The sequence below is a fragment of the Adelges cooleyi genome, unplaced genomic scaffold, assembly GCF_023614345.1.
Source record: "Adelges cooleyi isolate 19-005CV unplaced genomic scaffold, UGA_ACOO_1.1 ACOO_flye_CR_arks_rails_tigmint_CR_PRNA_651, whole genome shotgun sequence".
In the NCBI taxonomy this organism is placed as follows: Eukaryota; Metazoa; Arthropoda; class Insecta; order Hemiptera; family Adelgidae; genus Adelges; species Adelges cooleyi.
Window position 1 is genome coordinate 3,988,665 of NW_026096352.1, and position 17,545 is coordinate 4,006,209.

The 17,545-nt window shown below is 30.6% G+C and overlaps 2 protein-coding genes across 3 annotated transcripts; one reads left to right on the top strand and one right to left on the bottom strand.

Annotated features, from left to right (window-relative positions):
* Positions 1-1,894: 1,894 nt before the first annotated feature.
* LOC126844993 (protein 60A) lies at positions 1,895-5,641 on the top strand. The gene is made up of 6 exons (XM_050583558.1): positions 1,895-2,500; positions 2,959-3,139; positions 3,597-3,751; positions 3,972-4,175; positions 4,430-4,506; positions 4,612-5,641. Exons 1-6 carry the CDS (start codon positions 2,107-2,109, stop codon positions 4,870-4,872), a joined length of 1,272 nt encoding a protein of 423 aa, XP_050439515.1. The 5' UTR covers positions 1,895-2,106; the 3' UTR covers positions 4,873-5,641.
* A 772-nt stretch (positions 5,642-6,413) lies between these two features.
* LOC126844992 (recQ-like DNA helicase Blm) lies at positions 6,414-17,173 on the bottom strand. 2 transcript variants are annotated; one of them, XM_050583556.1, is made up of 19 exons: positions 16,870-17,173; positions 16,000-16,066; positions 15,856-15,910; positions 15,646-15,713; positions 14,845-15,571; positions 14,622-14,761; positions 13,470-13,691; positions 13,117-13,198; positions 12,892-13,039; positions 12,682-12,813; positions 11,791-12,055; positions 11,510-11,705; positions 10,416-10,600; positions 10,122-10,281; positions 9,803-9,990; positions 9,541-9,720; positions 8,932-9,070; positions 7,783-7,981; positions 6,414-7,430 (listed from the first exon to the last, which is right to left on the bottom strand). In XM_050583556.1, the coding sequence occupies exons 1-19, from the start codon at positions 16,992-16,994 to the stop codon at positions 7,292-7,294; spliced, it is 3,417 nt and encodes a 1,138-aa protein (XP_050439513.1). In that variant the 5' UTR covers positions 16,995-17,173; the 3' UTR covers positions 6,414-7,291. The 2 variants fall into 2 exon arrangements, with proteins under 2 accessions (XP_050439513.1, XP_050439512.1); XM_050583555.1 differs by having other exon boundaries at positions 15,814-15,910.
* Positions 17,174-17,545: the final 372 nt, after the last annotated feature.

Here is a 17,545-nt window from a genome sequence, read left to right on the forward strand (position 1 = left end):
TAAAAAGCGTTTTTTTTTTTTGAAAAATTCGGATTTTCGGATTCCCATCACTAATGTGAACATTATATTAACATACAAATATAAATTATTATGGTAATGATGCCAATAATATTATTACAGATTAAATAAAACTTTTATACTTCAATGTGTGTTATTACGAGAAACACTACGTTTTTAATAAATAATACTTGTATAAATGGTCGGTAAGGTAAAAAAAAAGGAAATACTATTATGTTGGTTCAGTTTCAAGTCCAAATCAAAAACCTACTATTTGAACAAGTAAAAGCCAACCATTAAAAAACAACTATTTAATCATTGCGAAGCCGAGATGGTGTTATTTATATTTTTGTTTTAACTTTCTGGCCATTTGATCAATGTCTTACATCGGCATGTTTATCAATCGGAAATCTTTCGGGAAAATTCACATATATGAATATTAGTATGGTGACCGGATATAAAAATAAACGTACATTTTAAAACTTGGCTTTACCTCAATCATAATTATTGGCGAATGTGTATACTTTTATAGTTTCTACCCATTTAGCCTACGTCATATTATCCCATAGGCCATCTTTATCTTTATAAATTACTTTATGATTACTCTATTATTTCTATTTCTATCAACTATAAAAAAAAAAAGATTTGGAATTATAATGTCAACTTATTAGGTGTCTTTATGATGGAAATACATAGAAACTTAATGCACTGGAATTATAAGAAATATTCTAATGTATGATTATTGAAAAGTATATAATATACTTAAATTAATTTTTAAAGGTAAAAGGTTTGAAGCATATAAACGGTTACACCGCAAAACGTCGCCCGACAAAACGCCGCCGGACATTTTACCGAGTATAAAATTTAAGTTTAAAACTTTATTAATATGCTTCTTACATTTTTAACTTAAATAACATTTGAAATTTTATAATACAAAAATTATATACGCGGAAAGTATATAATTGTTATGGTTGAGGATTTTTAATATTATTTTATTTTATTTATAAGTATCATAACATTTAAATGAAAAAACAAAATAACAAATTGAATTGCTTTTAGTAACTTATTATCCGATTCAAAAATGTTAACATTTTATTACAATTATTTTCATCAGTTTGTAAAAACCAGCATTATATTTGTAATCGTGTTTGTATATTGTAATCGGTTATATAAATCGGTATTCGGTTGAATCATACAATAAAAATGAATAATCAAATTATGAAAAATCATAAACATACGTATTAGCCTGTATACTTTCAAAAAAAAAAAGAAAAGAGTACTGCCTGGTCATCATAAACATAACTCATAAGTCGTGTATGAAGTAAAATAATTTTTTTTTTTTTCAATGTCGCCATTCAGGAGAGGCAGTGGCGATTTGTTGCGGATGGGAAGGGGGGGGGGGGTAAAAGGACACAGAGGTCCCCAAATCTGAGGGTGGTCTAGTCTTTCGGATCCTATAAACATATTATATACGTTTTGGAACGCCTTCTCCGTAGTCAATTTTGAAAATACGCCGCTGAACAAAAAAGGGTTTTGAATTTTAAAGTTTTATCTTTTTGTATGGAGGCACGTGGAACAGGCTTATTCAAGCGGTGGGTTCGGAATTATTACTCTCGACGAGCCTGAACGAGAGGAGTACAACAATTTCATAGTATTTAATTTCTATTTTCACTTGTACCGTACCATATTACCGCGGCCTTAGAAGACTTGTAAAGACATTTCGATTTGGGATGTACCACAGACATATTATGTAATATTAATATTATTAACATAACATGTTATGAATAAAATATATTGTTTATTATTCTGATATGGGTTATAATTTGGAGACCAATGGGATTTCTTATCACTCACTGCTGCTGGCGGAACGCACACATTATTTTTCTCGGCCCCCGAGCTAATCAATTCGCGGGTTTATACAAAGAGTTATTTTTTATTTTATTATTGTATTGTTAGTATCTGATAGCCATTATTATTATTATTATTGTCTTTTTTTTTTTTTTGTATCAGTGACTATAGATGCTCGAGGCTGATCCCGGATTAATTAATTTTTTCCCATCACCGTTCTAGTGACTTCATCGTATTTCATGTTTGTCATATTAGTGTTATATGTTCGTAAATATGTGTGAAACAAAATGCTTGGCAACATTAACATTTTTGTCAATTGCATTGGCGTACAACGTCGCTTGTGCAAAATCACCGACTGGCGTTTACACGGACAATGGATTCCAGACGGTCAAACAAGATCTCATGACGATCGAAGAACGCAACGAGGTCGAACAAGAGATACTGACCATGTTTGGTGTCCCGAAGAAACCTAGGAAGTCTCCCAAAAACTTGGAAGGATCGGCACCACAATTTTTATATGACGTTTACAGGTCGTTACAACAAGACGGAGGACTACACGAAAGAAGAACGAGAAGTGTATCAGATATTGGCCTTTACGATGATCGTACTGTTCAAGACAGTGATGTCATTATAACATTATACCTATCAAATCACTGTAAGTACCTTTTAGTGTCGTTCTCAAGAAATAAAAAAAAAAAGTGTTTTTCACTGGTATAGGTTTTTTTTTTTAAATCATAATATACAGATTTTTATTGACACGTTATTCGAAAGTGATTATTTTATATTGTTTTATCCTTATGAATATCGGTGATCACCATGAATGCTACTCCACTTTGCTTAGTCCGGTTTGTGTTGGGTTTTTTTATCTGTGTATTTGTTTAAAACCTATAGTAACTTATTCGGTATACTAATATATTTTTATTTGAAATGAAAATATATTTACACACTGTAAATAATACAGTGTTCAGTCATCATTTTTCAACAGCTAAAGTACTCGATACTCTTGAACAATCTGGTGAACAATTGAGTGGATATTAATTCAAATATTATTTCAAAAAAATTACAATTGATTTTCGTTTTTCATTAAATTTGTTTTTAAACTTGTGTTCTCAGCACCAATAAGTAATGTACGACATGAACACGGAAAACGAATCTTATTCGAACTAAACGATGTACCGTCAGATGAAACGCATATGATCACATCTGCAGAAGTGCATTTATATCAGTCTGGTAGTTCGTCTAACGGAAAGCTATTTGCTGTTACCCTGTACCAAGTTTTAATAACAGAAGACGGGTAAGGAGTGTATTGATTATTTTAGGCAAAAATTAGTTTTTTAACAGAGGGGCACGCTAATTAAATAATAATTAGTCTGGGCGATGGTTTTAGTATGTATATAAAAAAAAGGGACAAATGTGAAATAGTAAAACAAGTTTTTTTCGAAAGATCACCAGTGAGAGGTTTAAGGGTAAATGTTGACTAAAGAACAAGTGGGTAGATATGATAAATAAAGATGTAAAACAAGTGTGTGGATCTGATAAATGAAGACGTAGAACAAGCGTGGACTGAATGAAATGATTGAGTGAGATTACTTTATTCCTACAAAACACTTTGTAGAGTGATAGGATATCGCTGGCTGACGTCATTTGTGTGGGGTTAAGGCGAAAAGGGGAAAATACATACATTCTGATTATTACATTCCTGAAAACCATGGCGTAAGCCAAATAAATTTGTTCCTTATTTTTTTTTATAGAGAAAAAGCTTTGAAGTTTGTCGACACCCAAAATACAACCACAGACTATGATGGATGGCTTCGGTTCAACGCAACTGGTGCGCTGGTGTCGTGGGCTCATTATCTATACCCCAACAGAGGGTTGTACGTATCGGTTCATTCGCTTGACAACCAAGGTAAGTTTTTTAACAATAAATAATAACAACGGAATAATAATAAACCAATTATTATTTATTCATTTAATTATTCTGTTACAAATTTAACAACAACAAAAGATTGATAAACGATAATAGTTTCCAGAAATTATCACACCAAAAGTTGTTTAGATAATAAACAGTCATATTTTATTTAACCCGTATCGCTTCCAAATTTTGTTATTTTCTCAAATGTTTTTAGATCATGAAATAAAACCAGAAGAAATTGGTATGGTAACATGGGCCGATAAACATCAGTTGTCAGAAGCCAAAAAACCGTTTATGGCAGTGTACTTAAAATCGAGAAACGGTGGTAATATTGTCGGTGGACCATCGTTTCAAAAACATTACAGGCGACGAAGGAGGAAAACGTTCGAGAGCAGTTACAATTCAAATCCATTTCAAAGTAAGAGTAATCACATTCGTTTAGTATAATGAGAATTATATAAATTTCAACTTTCTATTGATGTACATTTTTTTTATAAACTAAATAAAATAAGTAAACTCTCTGTGACAATTTTTAATCGATTGTTGGCATTTTTTTTTTTTTAATGCCAATTGTAAGCCCGCGTAAAAAAAATATTATATAATTTTTACTTTCTATTGATGTACATTTTTTTATTATTGCGAGGTCTATGTATAAAATATAAACGTTTTCAGATTTCGCCGATAGTTTTCAGTCAAGGAGCTGTCAAATACAAACATTGTACGTCAGCTTTAGAGATCTCGAATGGCAGGTAATAAATACCGCAGGCATTATTATTTACTAGACGTATTGTTATATCATTTGAAGTGCGATTTTGGTAACCTTGGTCGAATGTTTTTTTGTAATTTTATTATAGGATTGGATAATTGCACCGGATGGTTATGGCGCATTTTACTGTACCGGTGAATGTAATTTTCCACTTAACGCTCACATGAATGCAACTAACCATGCGATCGTTCAAACGCTGGTTCATTTAATGAGCCCGCTGATGGTGCCGAAACCATGTTGCGCCCCAACTAAAATGGCACAACAAGCAGTGTTATTTTTTCTGGAAGACAACAATGTCATCTTAAAGAAGTATAAAAATATGATTGTCAAGAGTTGTGGTTGCCATTAGAGTAAGTGTATAAAATAGGATTGTTTCTCACAATGACGAAAAGAATATTGTCCTACATGACTGATAAATGTTAAAAACTAGAAACTCGTGTACTATAAGCGTACACATTACCCGTTAAGAAACTAATTAATTGACCACTTGTAAAAACGTTCATTACTCACATATTGTGTAACCATACACTACATAGTGCTGTTTATTTATACTCCAGCGTGAATACAATCGCCTGTTGAAAAATCGTGTACACGGACGTTTACAATCTCTTATTTCCTAAGTTTATAATATGTACCGTTTGTTTTATTAGCTTGTAATTTTATTGCTGTACTATTGAATGTATGAAAACATGTATGTTACATTCTAAAAAATGTACCGAAAATCAACTGTATACTACTACTTGGTTATACGAGAAACGCAAGAATATATTATTTATTATTTTGGGTACATGATATTGTTTCAATTGGACGTGTCCATTGTAAACCAAATTATTTTTAATGTAACAACAATAACCTATTATTGTTTGTTCATATTTGTCCATTAATAAATTAGTTTGGTTTTTTTTTTATTTCGCGACCATATTAAAATTATACATTGCAATTATAATTGATAAATTGTTTTATTATTTTTATAAACTCGATTAAAAAAACAAGGCAAATATGATTATAATCGATTAATGCTCGTTATATGCGATCTGATCTTGTAACATACAAAATAATATTATTATAATATGCGAGACACATGGATGTGAATTAATTTCCTATAAACATTTGCACAACACACCTTATAAATTATGTTTTAGTTAAAAATATTGAATTGTAAGTTTATTTTGTTTAAAATTAAAACTCAACGCTCAAATAGATAATTCTTTTAGTTCTATTTCGTCGTAATGTCAATTATGGCAAGGTAACACATGCGTTTTAAAATGGTAAGCTATATCATCAAATCTAGCTGTTTGTACTATCGGGTTTTATTGTCTTCTCTACAATACAAATATCACAATTAACTTCTAAAACACAATTGTTACAATATAATAAAAATCACTCGTAAAACGTTGAATGTTACCACGTATTTCTATAATAAATGTCACAGTATTAAATTTCTTTCACGTGGTCGTCACAGCAGCGGTAGTTAGGCCATAGTAATATACCATGCGATTGTACGTTGGTGTAAGACAAGTTTCATAGCAATTGTAAAACAAACGATACTCAAATTATCATCTTCATGTGTTGTGCGCTTGTTATTAAAGTAGACGATACTAAATGTAAATACGGACAATTTTTGTACGCGTAAACTGTGATAAAACAATAAATGAGTTGTACGCAGCCGTTGTAAATTAGGTTTTAAGCTAGTCATCGTCCACTGGGAGGTGGATGGCCTGTGCTGCACAAAAAAGCTAAGGACTTGCAGAAAGCAGCAAAGCGCCTCGTCGCTTTTTCGAGTACCACGTACTAGTGGATGTACACAGTATTATACGTGTTAGCTTTTGTTATAATTTCACAGTTGAAGGTTTGTTCTTGTGCTTGTTTATACAATTAAGACATAAAAAAAAATTAATGAAGTACATGTATGAATGCGTCGCCTTACAAATAATATAATAATATTCAACAGTATTTACAACTACAAAAATAGGCATTACAGTATATTATAAAAATAGAAAATTGTCGATAATTCAATAACATTATTTGTTAAAAACACTTGTGGTGAACAATATACAAAAATATAATAATAATAATAATAACGTAAAGTGCGATGTAAGTGCGCTAGGGAGTCGGGACACTATAACCCCACTCATAATGTATAGAATTATACACTATACCTCCTAGAGTAATTAATTTCAATTAACGTATTTTTTTAGTTTTTATAAATTGTAAAAACTATGAAATTAAATTATTTATTTATAATCAGCCTTAGAATAATTTCGATAAAAAATACAGCACAACCAAATTGTGTAAAACGGCATAAATTGTACGTCTGTACAATAATATCTTACTACAATTAATAAAAAAGTATGTGTAGCTCACCACCGTGGTTATTGGGCAAATTGCATTGATAAATTAATCGGTCATTTCAAAAACGACATAAGTCACCGATTTTTCAAAAAACGACTTTTTGTCAAATTTGATAATTATATACTTAGTTACGTATTCTGTGTGAAAACTAAATTTGTCAGACTCATAATAATACAAATGTTGAGTACAAGAAATTAGAATTACTGCAAAAACTATTTATGAAGTTCTTTGTGGCTAGTGTAAAACTTTAATTGTGTCGTTTTTGAAATAACCGATTCAAATGTATCGTATTATGTATAAATTACAACACAAATATACAATTCGTCTATTTGCATTAGTGCGCTTCTCGAAATAACATGTAGATATTCTTTGAATAAGTTAAAACGCCTATTCCATGTTCATTTTGTTCATTGCCTCTATTCCTTAGTAGACGATTTAGGCATTGGCAGTAAACCTGGCTTCTTGGTGGAAGGACGCAATTTGGCATTTAACTTGAGTGCTACTTGACGTATCCTAGTCATATTGGCATTTCCTGTTCTTTTGACGGTGCTTTTCCTAAATAAAAAAAAAATAAAAAATTATAATAACATAATAAAAGACTAAGTATAGTTGATTACTCTATATACACATAAATTATATGACCTGGTTAAAATTCAATAAAATGTATTTATTATATAAAATATTAACCGACAGACTTTTCTCAATAATAATGTACTATACGTGTATATTTGACAAAAACAATTAAGTCGATCAATTATTACTACACTTTGTTGTAAATTAAACTTTCTTGATGCTGTTTTTTTTAACATTTTTATTACGATTTTTTTTTTTTTTTTAATATTATTTATTACAATATATTATGTTGATTTTATTTATTTTCCAACCACAAATATTCGTAAATTCTTACTTTTTACTTTTCCTAAATCGTTTAGAGCTTCTGTTAAAAGTAGATTTTCTTTTTTTACCACGAAAATCATTGTTCATCATTTGGTTAACCATCTCGGAATAACAATGGTTTGATGACGATGAAATGCTATCAAACAAATTTGTTTCATTTTCTTGTTCTTGATTCGCTAATTTTTGTTCTTCTTCAGCACGTATCACGGCTATATAAGTGTTTTTAGAAATAATTATTAAAAGTCGATTATATATTTCAATTATATTACAATACAAATACGTCATTGTTATGGTCTTTAAATGTATAGCGGACCAGAGAAACTGGTAAACGTTAACTGCTCTTTTGAGTTGCCCATAATCGTTGAAATGGTAACTAACCGTACTAATACTATACTTGACACTATACTCTATTAAATCGACAGTTTTTTTTTAATTTGTTCGTATGGTATACCACCCCCAGAGTAAAGTAAATATAGGGTACTACCTACTCTACTCTATATGCTACGCATTTAATATTTATCTTTTCATCTGTCAATATCGATATTCTGTGACAACTCTTGTACAACCTTTCCCCCCCCCACCCACCATCACCTTGGAATATTTAAGGTCTCGAGGTCCTTTGGGTACGATTTTAGCAGCTGGTATGATTAAAATATAAAGTAATTGTTATAAGCAAAAGACATTTGGACCGTCACATATCTTTTTAGGTATTTTATGTATAAATTCAGTATTCTCCTCTATCTGCTCCAATATCGGGTTGATCGAGAAAACTCGGTAATTTGGTCCTCTTTCAGTTACAACTTACAAATCAGTTATATCGTTATGGTCCCCTTACACTTGTTATGAATAGTTTTGGTCGAAATAAACCGAACGCACCACATTGTTAATAACAGTGTGTAGATAGTCGCCCTATCGAATGGTTAAGTCTATCCGTAGACCGCAATATACATACATACATGTACATTACACATACATTATTCGCATATAGGTACCTATGCAATACCTGTAATGCATAATACGTGCAAGGTACCTTCACAGGTTTTATGCAATCATAATATAATCTGCGGTAGCCGAGGGGCCAGAGCAAAAAACTAAATCAATACATATAATATACTATGTTCAATATAAATTACGAATATTACACAATTGGTTCACTCACATAATTTCTCCAAGGCAGCTTGTTTTGTTATCTCTAGTAGAGGTTCGCCGTATTTTTCATAATTTGATTTCGTGACACCTTCAATTTTCAACATGTCATCTTTATTTTGTGGTAACGCGTTCGCCATCAACTGAATAGTCTACAACAAAGATATTTTATTACATTATTGTTTTTTAAGGTAACATTGTTTTTTTGACCCCCTTCAATTTTTGCACCACATTTGAAATCAATTCATATAACTATAGTAGATATATTGATTTTCGCATTACACTAACATTGATAATTTAGTAGGTATTGCTAGATACGTCGAAGACTATTTTTGAAGTGTAATAAAAATAATTAAGATGGTACTCGCTTTAAAAAATGACAAGTACAATTTGTGTAATTACATTTTTTTTTTTTTTTTTTAAATCAGTTTCCACTAAAACATGTTAAACATGACATTTTTATATATAAACTATATCATAATAAAATTATGATATAGTCTATATTCACATAATATTATGTGGATCATACATATGTGGTCTCTATTCTTAACAATGTGTCGTGTAAAACAAAAAAGGACAACTTGTTGGCAGTGTTAGTAAAATAATTGCATTTTTTCCTCACTTGCATAGACATCACAGCCGTATAATTGATACTCAATGAAGCAGCTAAACCTCGGCAAACATCCATCAGGTCTTCATAGCATTTCTCTTGTATTTCCTTAATCAGTGGATTATGATTTGTATGGGTATTATTATGGGTTTTTACGGCTGAAACCGTTTTTGGGCTGTAGGCCATTTTCAACTATTTAAAAAAAAAAAAAATAATAATAATACAAACTACAAAACGAATTGTCAGTTAAAAAAAAAAACCACATTTCTTTTACCCTAACAAATCCATTAACAAGTCTATCGGCTTCATAACCAACACGAATATATGAATTAATTATATTCGCTTTAGATGCAATCATTTCTTCTCTTAAATACCCTTCGAGTGTAAGCTTATGCATCAGACGTTCAATGTCTTGTCTTTCCCAATGTTTTCCACAGCCGAATAAATCTAGCTGTTCGTGGCCTAAATTGTAAAACCTCAATATTATACTATCGCACAATAAAACAAAAATTATACTAGCATATCATTTTATGCTATTATAATATACCATACATTATTGTATAGTGTGAATAAAACAATGAATAAAATCCTACCGAACGACATCACCTTGGCACTTTTAGTTCCTTTAAAAATGTCAACAAAATGTGTATAGGTAAAATTGATTTGAGAATGCCTTTCGAAGTCGCACAACGCTTGAGCCATTTTTACAATTTTAATGCTCTCTTCGGTGACATCGACAAGTTTAGTTGAAATCTAAAAACGTTAAAAGTCTTTTATTTTATTCATTAATTGGTTATTACTATTATTTGATAAATCGTACAAATTGGCGTCAATTGTGTAATTTTTAGATTTTATAAATAAAATTACAATTAATTAGTAAATTTTACTTTGTTCCGGCAATTATCGCAGGCAGTTGTTTCGTTTGCTAGGCAATTGTTTTTGTTGAACTTTTCATTGAAATAGTTAAGTTGCAATGCACGTCTGCAATCAGTTTTGTTTTCACAATACGATACAATTCTACAGAGATTTTGAAAGTGAACTTTCTTAGTTTCATTTGTTGCTCCACTGCCGACTAATAATAACAAAAAGTACACAAATGTTATGTTATTACTATGTATTTCGATTTTTTTACTAAAAAACAATTTAAAAACATTAATCTTTATTGTAAAAATTAAATATATATATGTATATATTTAATTTTAATGATTAATATATATTTAATACATATATATGGCAATTTTTTAAAACAAGTTAGGTGCTTGAAAACATAGCTGTAGCATGGGGGAGGCATACAGTGCTCACAAAATTGATATATGCCCTTAACAAAAAAAAAAACAAAATGTTTAATTAAATCAAATATTAGTTAAGGATTTATTATTATAAGGATTTACACAAAGTTTCATTAGACTACCCTTGGGCTTAGCATCTTTCAATACTACTATATAATAAACTCGATTCTATTAATTAATATTATAATAACGTACAATTTTATGACGATTGGTGTCAATAAATTATTTTTAAACTACTAAGCATTTCACAGTGTACTATTGTATTTTTTACACCTCCAAAAGGTCGGTTAACTATCAATCGCATTGATAATAAAATATGACCTCGTGCATTGGCCTTTTTCTATCATGCATGCATTAGCATAGGCATTTTGTTTATAATTAGAAAACCCCAAATTTACATAATATGCATCAATGCTAAGTGGCCAATGCTGACATAGAGTATTTTATGTTTTACACTACAGAGATTTATTCAATCCGACATGTCTAAAGTCTTATAGTAAAAGTTAAACTTTATAGTTAAATAAACCCTAATAATAACTTCATAGCTACCGAAAATAGGACAAAGTGAAAGCTATAGAGATTAGCTGTTATAAGTTATAAGCTATAGATTACTTATAACTAAGCTTCGTAGCTACGTAACTTTCACTTTTTCTCATTTACGTTATCAAATCGGTTGTTTACACATTATTTACTTTGAATCAGTCTTTGAATACGTTGCATGTCTGAATAATTGTAATATAAAAGACAATATGATACACTGCCGTCTCTTCCGGCTCTCCCAGATTCTTGGTAATAACCTTCAATAGATTTGGGCAAAGAATAATGTATGACGAAGCGAACATCGGGCTTATCGATGCCCATTCCAAAGGCGATTGTGGCACAAACAACCTAAAAAAAAAAATCAAAAACTTTCCGATTGAATTCCAAAAACAACAGCTATGTACGCTTATTTTAACCTATTATAACTGTATACATTTATTTTATTCGAAGACCATCGTAATTGGGTGTCTTTTCGTATTTTATCACTCAATCCAGCGTGATAGCTAGCCGCTTTTATTCCCTGTCGACTCATCGTTTTGGCAGTATCGTCACACTCTTTTTTCGTTAAACAGTAGATGATACCGGATTGATTTTTAAATTTGGATTTAATCAAATCAGCTATATCAATCATCACAGCCTTACCCTTTTTTGAATGAACTTCATAAATAAGATTGGGACGATTAAAACTGGAGATAAACCTACAAGTACACCAAACATAAATATTATACAATACAATATATCGTTTATATGTCACTTAATTTCTAACAACTATGTATATGAAGCCAAAATGGTTATTTGAAAATTATTTTCAAAAAAAAAACCTTTCAACAAATAAGCGCTTAAAATGATAACATTTATTTTAAAGAAATTCCTTAACAACTTGAACTCCTCAAGCCCCGGTTTACACCTATCAAAGTTGACGCGTTTGTGGTTCCAGTATCTATTCTCCTCGAACAAGAACGAAAGTGTTTACATTATAAAATTAATATTTATTACCAAGTAGCTGTTACTAAAAACCAAAATTAGATTTATTTTTTAAAACCATAAATAAAATTCGAAAAAGTAATATGGATCGCGTCAGTGGCTACAAACATTTTGATAAGTGTTTGTGGCTGCACAGATCGGATATAGATAATTGATTCGTACGAGTACTGTGCACGTGTTGATATTAACAGAATTACACCCATGTAATTGATTCGTCAACCTCGAACGCTGTTTACCAGGTTTTTCGGATTACTCTGATAAGTGTAAACTGGCCATTACGTTAATTAAAAAAAAAAAAAAAAAATAGTATTTTGTGTACATTAATATAAAAAAAATATACCATTTAGTTTGTTGTATATTCAACTGGTGCAAAATATCTTCACGGACACGCATTGTTGCAGTCGCTGTCAATGCCATGATTGGAACATTAGGATATTTGTGTTTGAAAAATCCCAATTTTTTATAGTCTGGCCTATACGAACAAAATGTCATCTGATGTACTCACAATATTTTGTTTTTATCAGTGAAAAATATCGAAAAACCTACTCACCGAAAATCATGACCCCATTGAGAAACACAATGGGCTTCATCAATAACAATACGAGATAGTAAGTTTCTAGCATTTAAATTGTCCAGTATTTGTGACAGTCTACCACTTGCAGCAATTTTTTCAGGTGTCACGTAAAGTAATTTCACTTCTGTGCCATAAAATTTAAAATAAATGATTAAAACACATGTTTCTAATTGATATTTTACTTATGAACGAATTATTTACGTGGTTCGGCGGCACAAAGATTTTTTAAAATGTCGAGTTCTTCTTCGGGTGGAATACCGCTCAGCAAGTGTGCAGTTGATATCTGAGTAAATAACAATACACATCGCCATATAAATTATTTATACTTTGTTTAGTTTTTTTTTTTTTTTTTTAAATACTTTTTGAAGAATTACACTTGTACAACAATCAACTTCCAAGTTAAAAATAACTATATTTTTACATCTACAGATTCGGTGTGTAATGTGTTTTTTTGTTGGGGAATTTTTATTAAAATGTCTTATTCATTTCAATGGTAATATATTATTATCTAAAGAGTAATCTTAAAATTAAAATTATTTTCAAATGATACTTACATCAAGAGATTTCAGTTTTTGTGTCTGATCTACAATTAGAGACTTAAGTGGTGATATGACAATGGTGACACCACTACTTATTACCGCGGGCAATTGATAGCACAACGATTTACCTCCTCCGGTAGGCATCAGTATAAAACAATCATGTCCAAGCAATGCCGCGTTTATAGCCTCGAGTTGGTTGGGACGAAAGTGACGCAGGCCAAACGTTTTTTCAAACACCTAATAAATAACACTATGTATGTATATTGTATAATATAATGTGTACACTTGTCCAACTACAATTGGCATAAATGTGTTGAGTAAGTTTGAACAATTCTACAGCAACAATGTTTTCTATACCTATTCATATATTACGCCATACAGTAGCCCTCATTATTGTAGACAGACGACAGTAGTCCTTACACGATCAGTACATTGTGGACTGATGAACTGTCATTATCTATCCACAACACGCGATAAACATTATCGTCAACAAATTAATTACTGAAGGCTGGATATGCAATTTTTTCTTCAGTCATCAATATTGAATTTTCATTCTATAAACTCCTACGGTGCGCATATTACACGATCAACGTTACAGACTGTATCTAAATTAATACTGTCAATAATAATAATAATACTATATTGTTCTAATATTATAGTATACTACTACTAGGACTATGCTGTCAGTTATGTAACTACTGTCAACATTTGTAAAGCCAGTAATACTGATTGTGTGAGAGCCACACTGACTGAAGATGAAAACTACAAATGGTTTCCATTATTTTTACACAAGCTATCTAATGACTAAGTTGTATACATATATATATATATATATATATATATATATATAGATATAGTATACAACTCGGTTTAGAAAAAAACCTTAGCAAACGACATTCTGGTTAATAATAAAATAAATAGAAATACCCTTCACCAAAATAAATAATACACTTTTCGGTAGTATTATTTCTTTTGGTTAAGGGTATTTTTTAAAATATTTTAATACCTAACCATAATATTTATAGGCAATATCATGCTTGATGTACGACAATTGTGCGCTATTATGCAATCGATATTATGAGTGAGTAATATTATTTTATATGGGTAGTATTTATTGTTTTTTTGACATTCGAATGAAAAATGTCTTAAACTGTACAATCAAATTACCATTCCGAGTTCCCACGAATGGTCATATTCCGTTTTACTAAACTCTGCAATATTTGAGTCTTGCTTGGAATAATCACTCTTGTCTACACTTGAAGATGCGATGTCATTGTTTTCCAAACAATATTTCTGAGCATTTGTTTCTGAAATAAGTTTTCAATAAAAAAATTAATAACAAACTTAATAATAGGCAATAAGGGTAAAATATTTTTTAAATTCAATTTACCATCATTCAATATATTGATCTTGGTAGTAGATTTTTCAATATTGACAATGGAATGAGAGTTTTTAAAACCAAACTCGTTGAAATTACTCAATGACGGGCTTAATGAATTATTAAATTGTAATGGAACACTGTGTGAATATGGTGAGCTGATGTCAGCTTGTACAAGTTCATTTTTTGGTTTGTCACTATTAGTTTTAACTATATCGTTGACGACCTCATTGTCTTCATCTGTTTCACACTTATTTATCTCATTGTGTGTAAACGTTTTCAATTTTGGTCTTACATTAGATTGAGCAACTTCTGAACAATTTCTTCTGGTTTTTGCTTTATTTATACTGTTAACCGAAGATTTATTGAAAATATTTTCCGTGTGTAATAAATGAGAATTAAAATCAGAAGCTAGTTCGGGTGTCTGATTACCTAAATACTGATTAATGTCTTTTGACTTTGTACAAGTCGGCATATCTATGTCCGAGTAAGGCAAAATAGCTTCATTGTTGTCTAATATTTTTAATTGACTTTTCAACTGTACCTTGGCGACATTTAGTTTGTTAATTATTTTTTGACGAATTTTTTTAATATGAGGTAGCGACGATGCATCACGGAGACCAGGAATTGTAACCGCTACGTTTTCCGGTAAATTAATGAACATGTTAAACACTTTTTGCAATATATCGTAATCGAGTTTTTCTAATTTGGCAATATGTGATTTTAAGTATGCGGTTTTCTGAAAAAAAAAAATTCTAAAATTATACTTTTTTTTTTTTTTGGAATATCAATGACTAAATCAAACCAGCTTACTGCTGCAATGTTGTTCGTAACATCTACCCTGGAAGCCAATTTTTTGTTATTTTCGCAAGACTTCATAGCTAAAAATAAAAAATTAACAAAATTCACAACTAATAACAATTTTTTAACTGAATACAATTCTTATTATCTATGAAAAAAAACTATTGTGTTATTACAAACCACGAGAGGTAGAATTATTTTCAGAAAAACAACTAGAATTACATTTTGTAATTTCAGGTGAACTTTTAGATGCTTCAACTGCACAGTTATATTGCTCCTGATAGTTAAAAACAAAACAAATTACTCGTTACAATTGAGACAATCAATTACTCATACACTGATATTAAAGCAAATCAGTTTACTTACTGTATTTGAATCAAGCATTGTGATTCTTTCTGAAGTTACATTTCTACTGGTCCTATCGTTAGTAGTGCTGAAACAAAAATTAATCATTTTATTGTTCTGTGAAAAGAGTGGTAACAAAATAATAGTATTTCACCATAATAATACAACGACAACAATATGATAATATGTTGCTTTTACAAAACGGATGGTACATAATAGCCAGATCGTATTTCGACTTCAGAAATAACGCGCAAGAGAGGTACTTATTTTGCAAAAATGTGTAAGTGCTTTCACGCGAACTATTGATTTTTCCTATCAGACTGCACGCAGTATAATGTTTGATATAATTTAATGTAAAACTGCAGTTTATCGGTTATATGTGTGTGGTCCATTAATAATAATACGATTTTAACGTTTTTAGCATTCCAACAGAATACTGAAAAAACTATTGAATGTGTTGTAAAAACCAAGGAGAAGATAAAAGGAATAAAAATAAACCCTGACCATACGAAAATACCTTGTGATATTTTAGGGGGTATGGACTGTGGATCGGTTAGGAAATAATATTATCTAAAGAATTACCCAATTCAAATGTGTACAAAATTTATCCTATCAGATACTTTTTGTGTAGAACTGCTGATCTATAGGCATGATAAAATATGCCCAATGGTATAAAGTTGGAAGTTTGTTAGGTAATCAAATTAGGAAAGAGCCATACACAAACTTGTGAAAAAGATAAAAACCCATTGTTATAAGACTAATATCATCGTATTGGCTATACATCGAAGCTAAAAACCGATTGTAAAACTAATTTCGGCTGACCAGCGTAAAGGTGATAAGATAGAAAAAACTTTTATGACAATAATATCAATAAGCAGTCTAAGAACGTACACAACATAGTGGTTTCCTTGTGATTGATTGAGTGGAATTTTGTTGTATCCTTTAGATTCATCGTTTTCCACAACTTGTCTCTGACGCTGTAGAACCAAACTAGGTTTCTTCAAATGGAATTCCATAATGCAAAATTTGAAATTACTTAACACCTATACTGTACTGAGTGCACAATAACAATTGCCACAGTGTACTATAATATACAGTACATTATAATTAAATAACTGAATCATGGTTTTGTAAATTTTGAGCCAAGGACCGGATCGATTTTTGCATTTAATCGAAAAATACTCAGTAAAAATATTATATATTATATATATGGTTAATATATAGTCAATTTATATTTTATATATACACAAGTTGATCAAGTAATAACATTTGATAACGTTTATCACATGTTAACTGTTTACTCGATTCTGTGGTATTAGTTGATAAGGTGAAATTCGATAATCGATTTAAAAATATGTCCGGCAGCCAGCGAAACTATGACAATTTATACGCAGCCATACAGGGTTCAGGGTTGTTTTACGAGACGGCCCTTCAGGCTTCACTCCATAACTCCCACTTGACGCTCGTCTACGTTGGAGTGAGCAATCACTCGCGGGTAGGGGGGAATAAATTCATAATTTTTTTTGTTTAAAAATTTGTATTAATCCCGATTGTTGTAATCTGTTTT

Excerpts from the sequence above, each read along its gene's own strand:
- LOC126844993 (XM_050583558.1), top strand. The coding sequence starts at position 2,107 with ATGTTCGTAAATATGTGTGAAACAAAATGCTTGGCAACATTAACATTT. Across the intron at positions 3,752-3,971 it reads TCATTCGCTTGACAACCAAG|ATCATGAAATAAAACCAGAA; the intron begins GTAAGTTTTTTA and ends AAATGTTTTTAG. Across the intron at positions 4,176-4,429 it reads CAATTCAAATCCATTTCAAA|ATTTCGCCGATAGTTTTCAG; the intron begins GTAAGAGTAATC and ends AAACGTTTTCAG.
- LOC126844992 (XM_050583555.1), bottom strand. The coding sequence starts at position 16,994 with ATGGAATTCCATTTGAAGAAACCTAGTTTGGTTCTACAGCGTCAGAGA. Across the intron at positions 15,572-15,645 it reads TTACGAACAACATTGCAGCA|AAAACCGCATACTTAAAATC; the intron begins GTAAGCTGGTTT and ends TTTTTTTTTCAG. Across the intron at positions 10,601-11,509 it reads TATTCAAAGACTGATTCAAA|TCGGCAGTGGAGCAACAAAT; the intron begins GTAAATAATGTG and ends TGTTATTATTAG.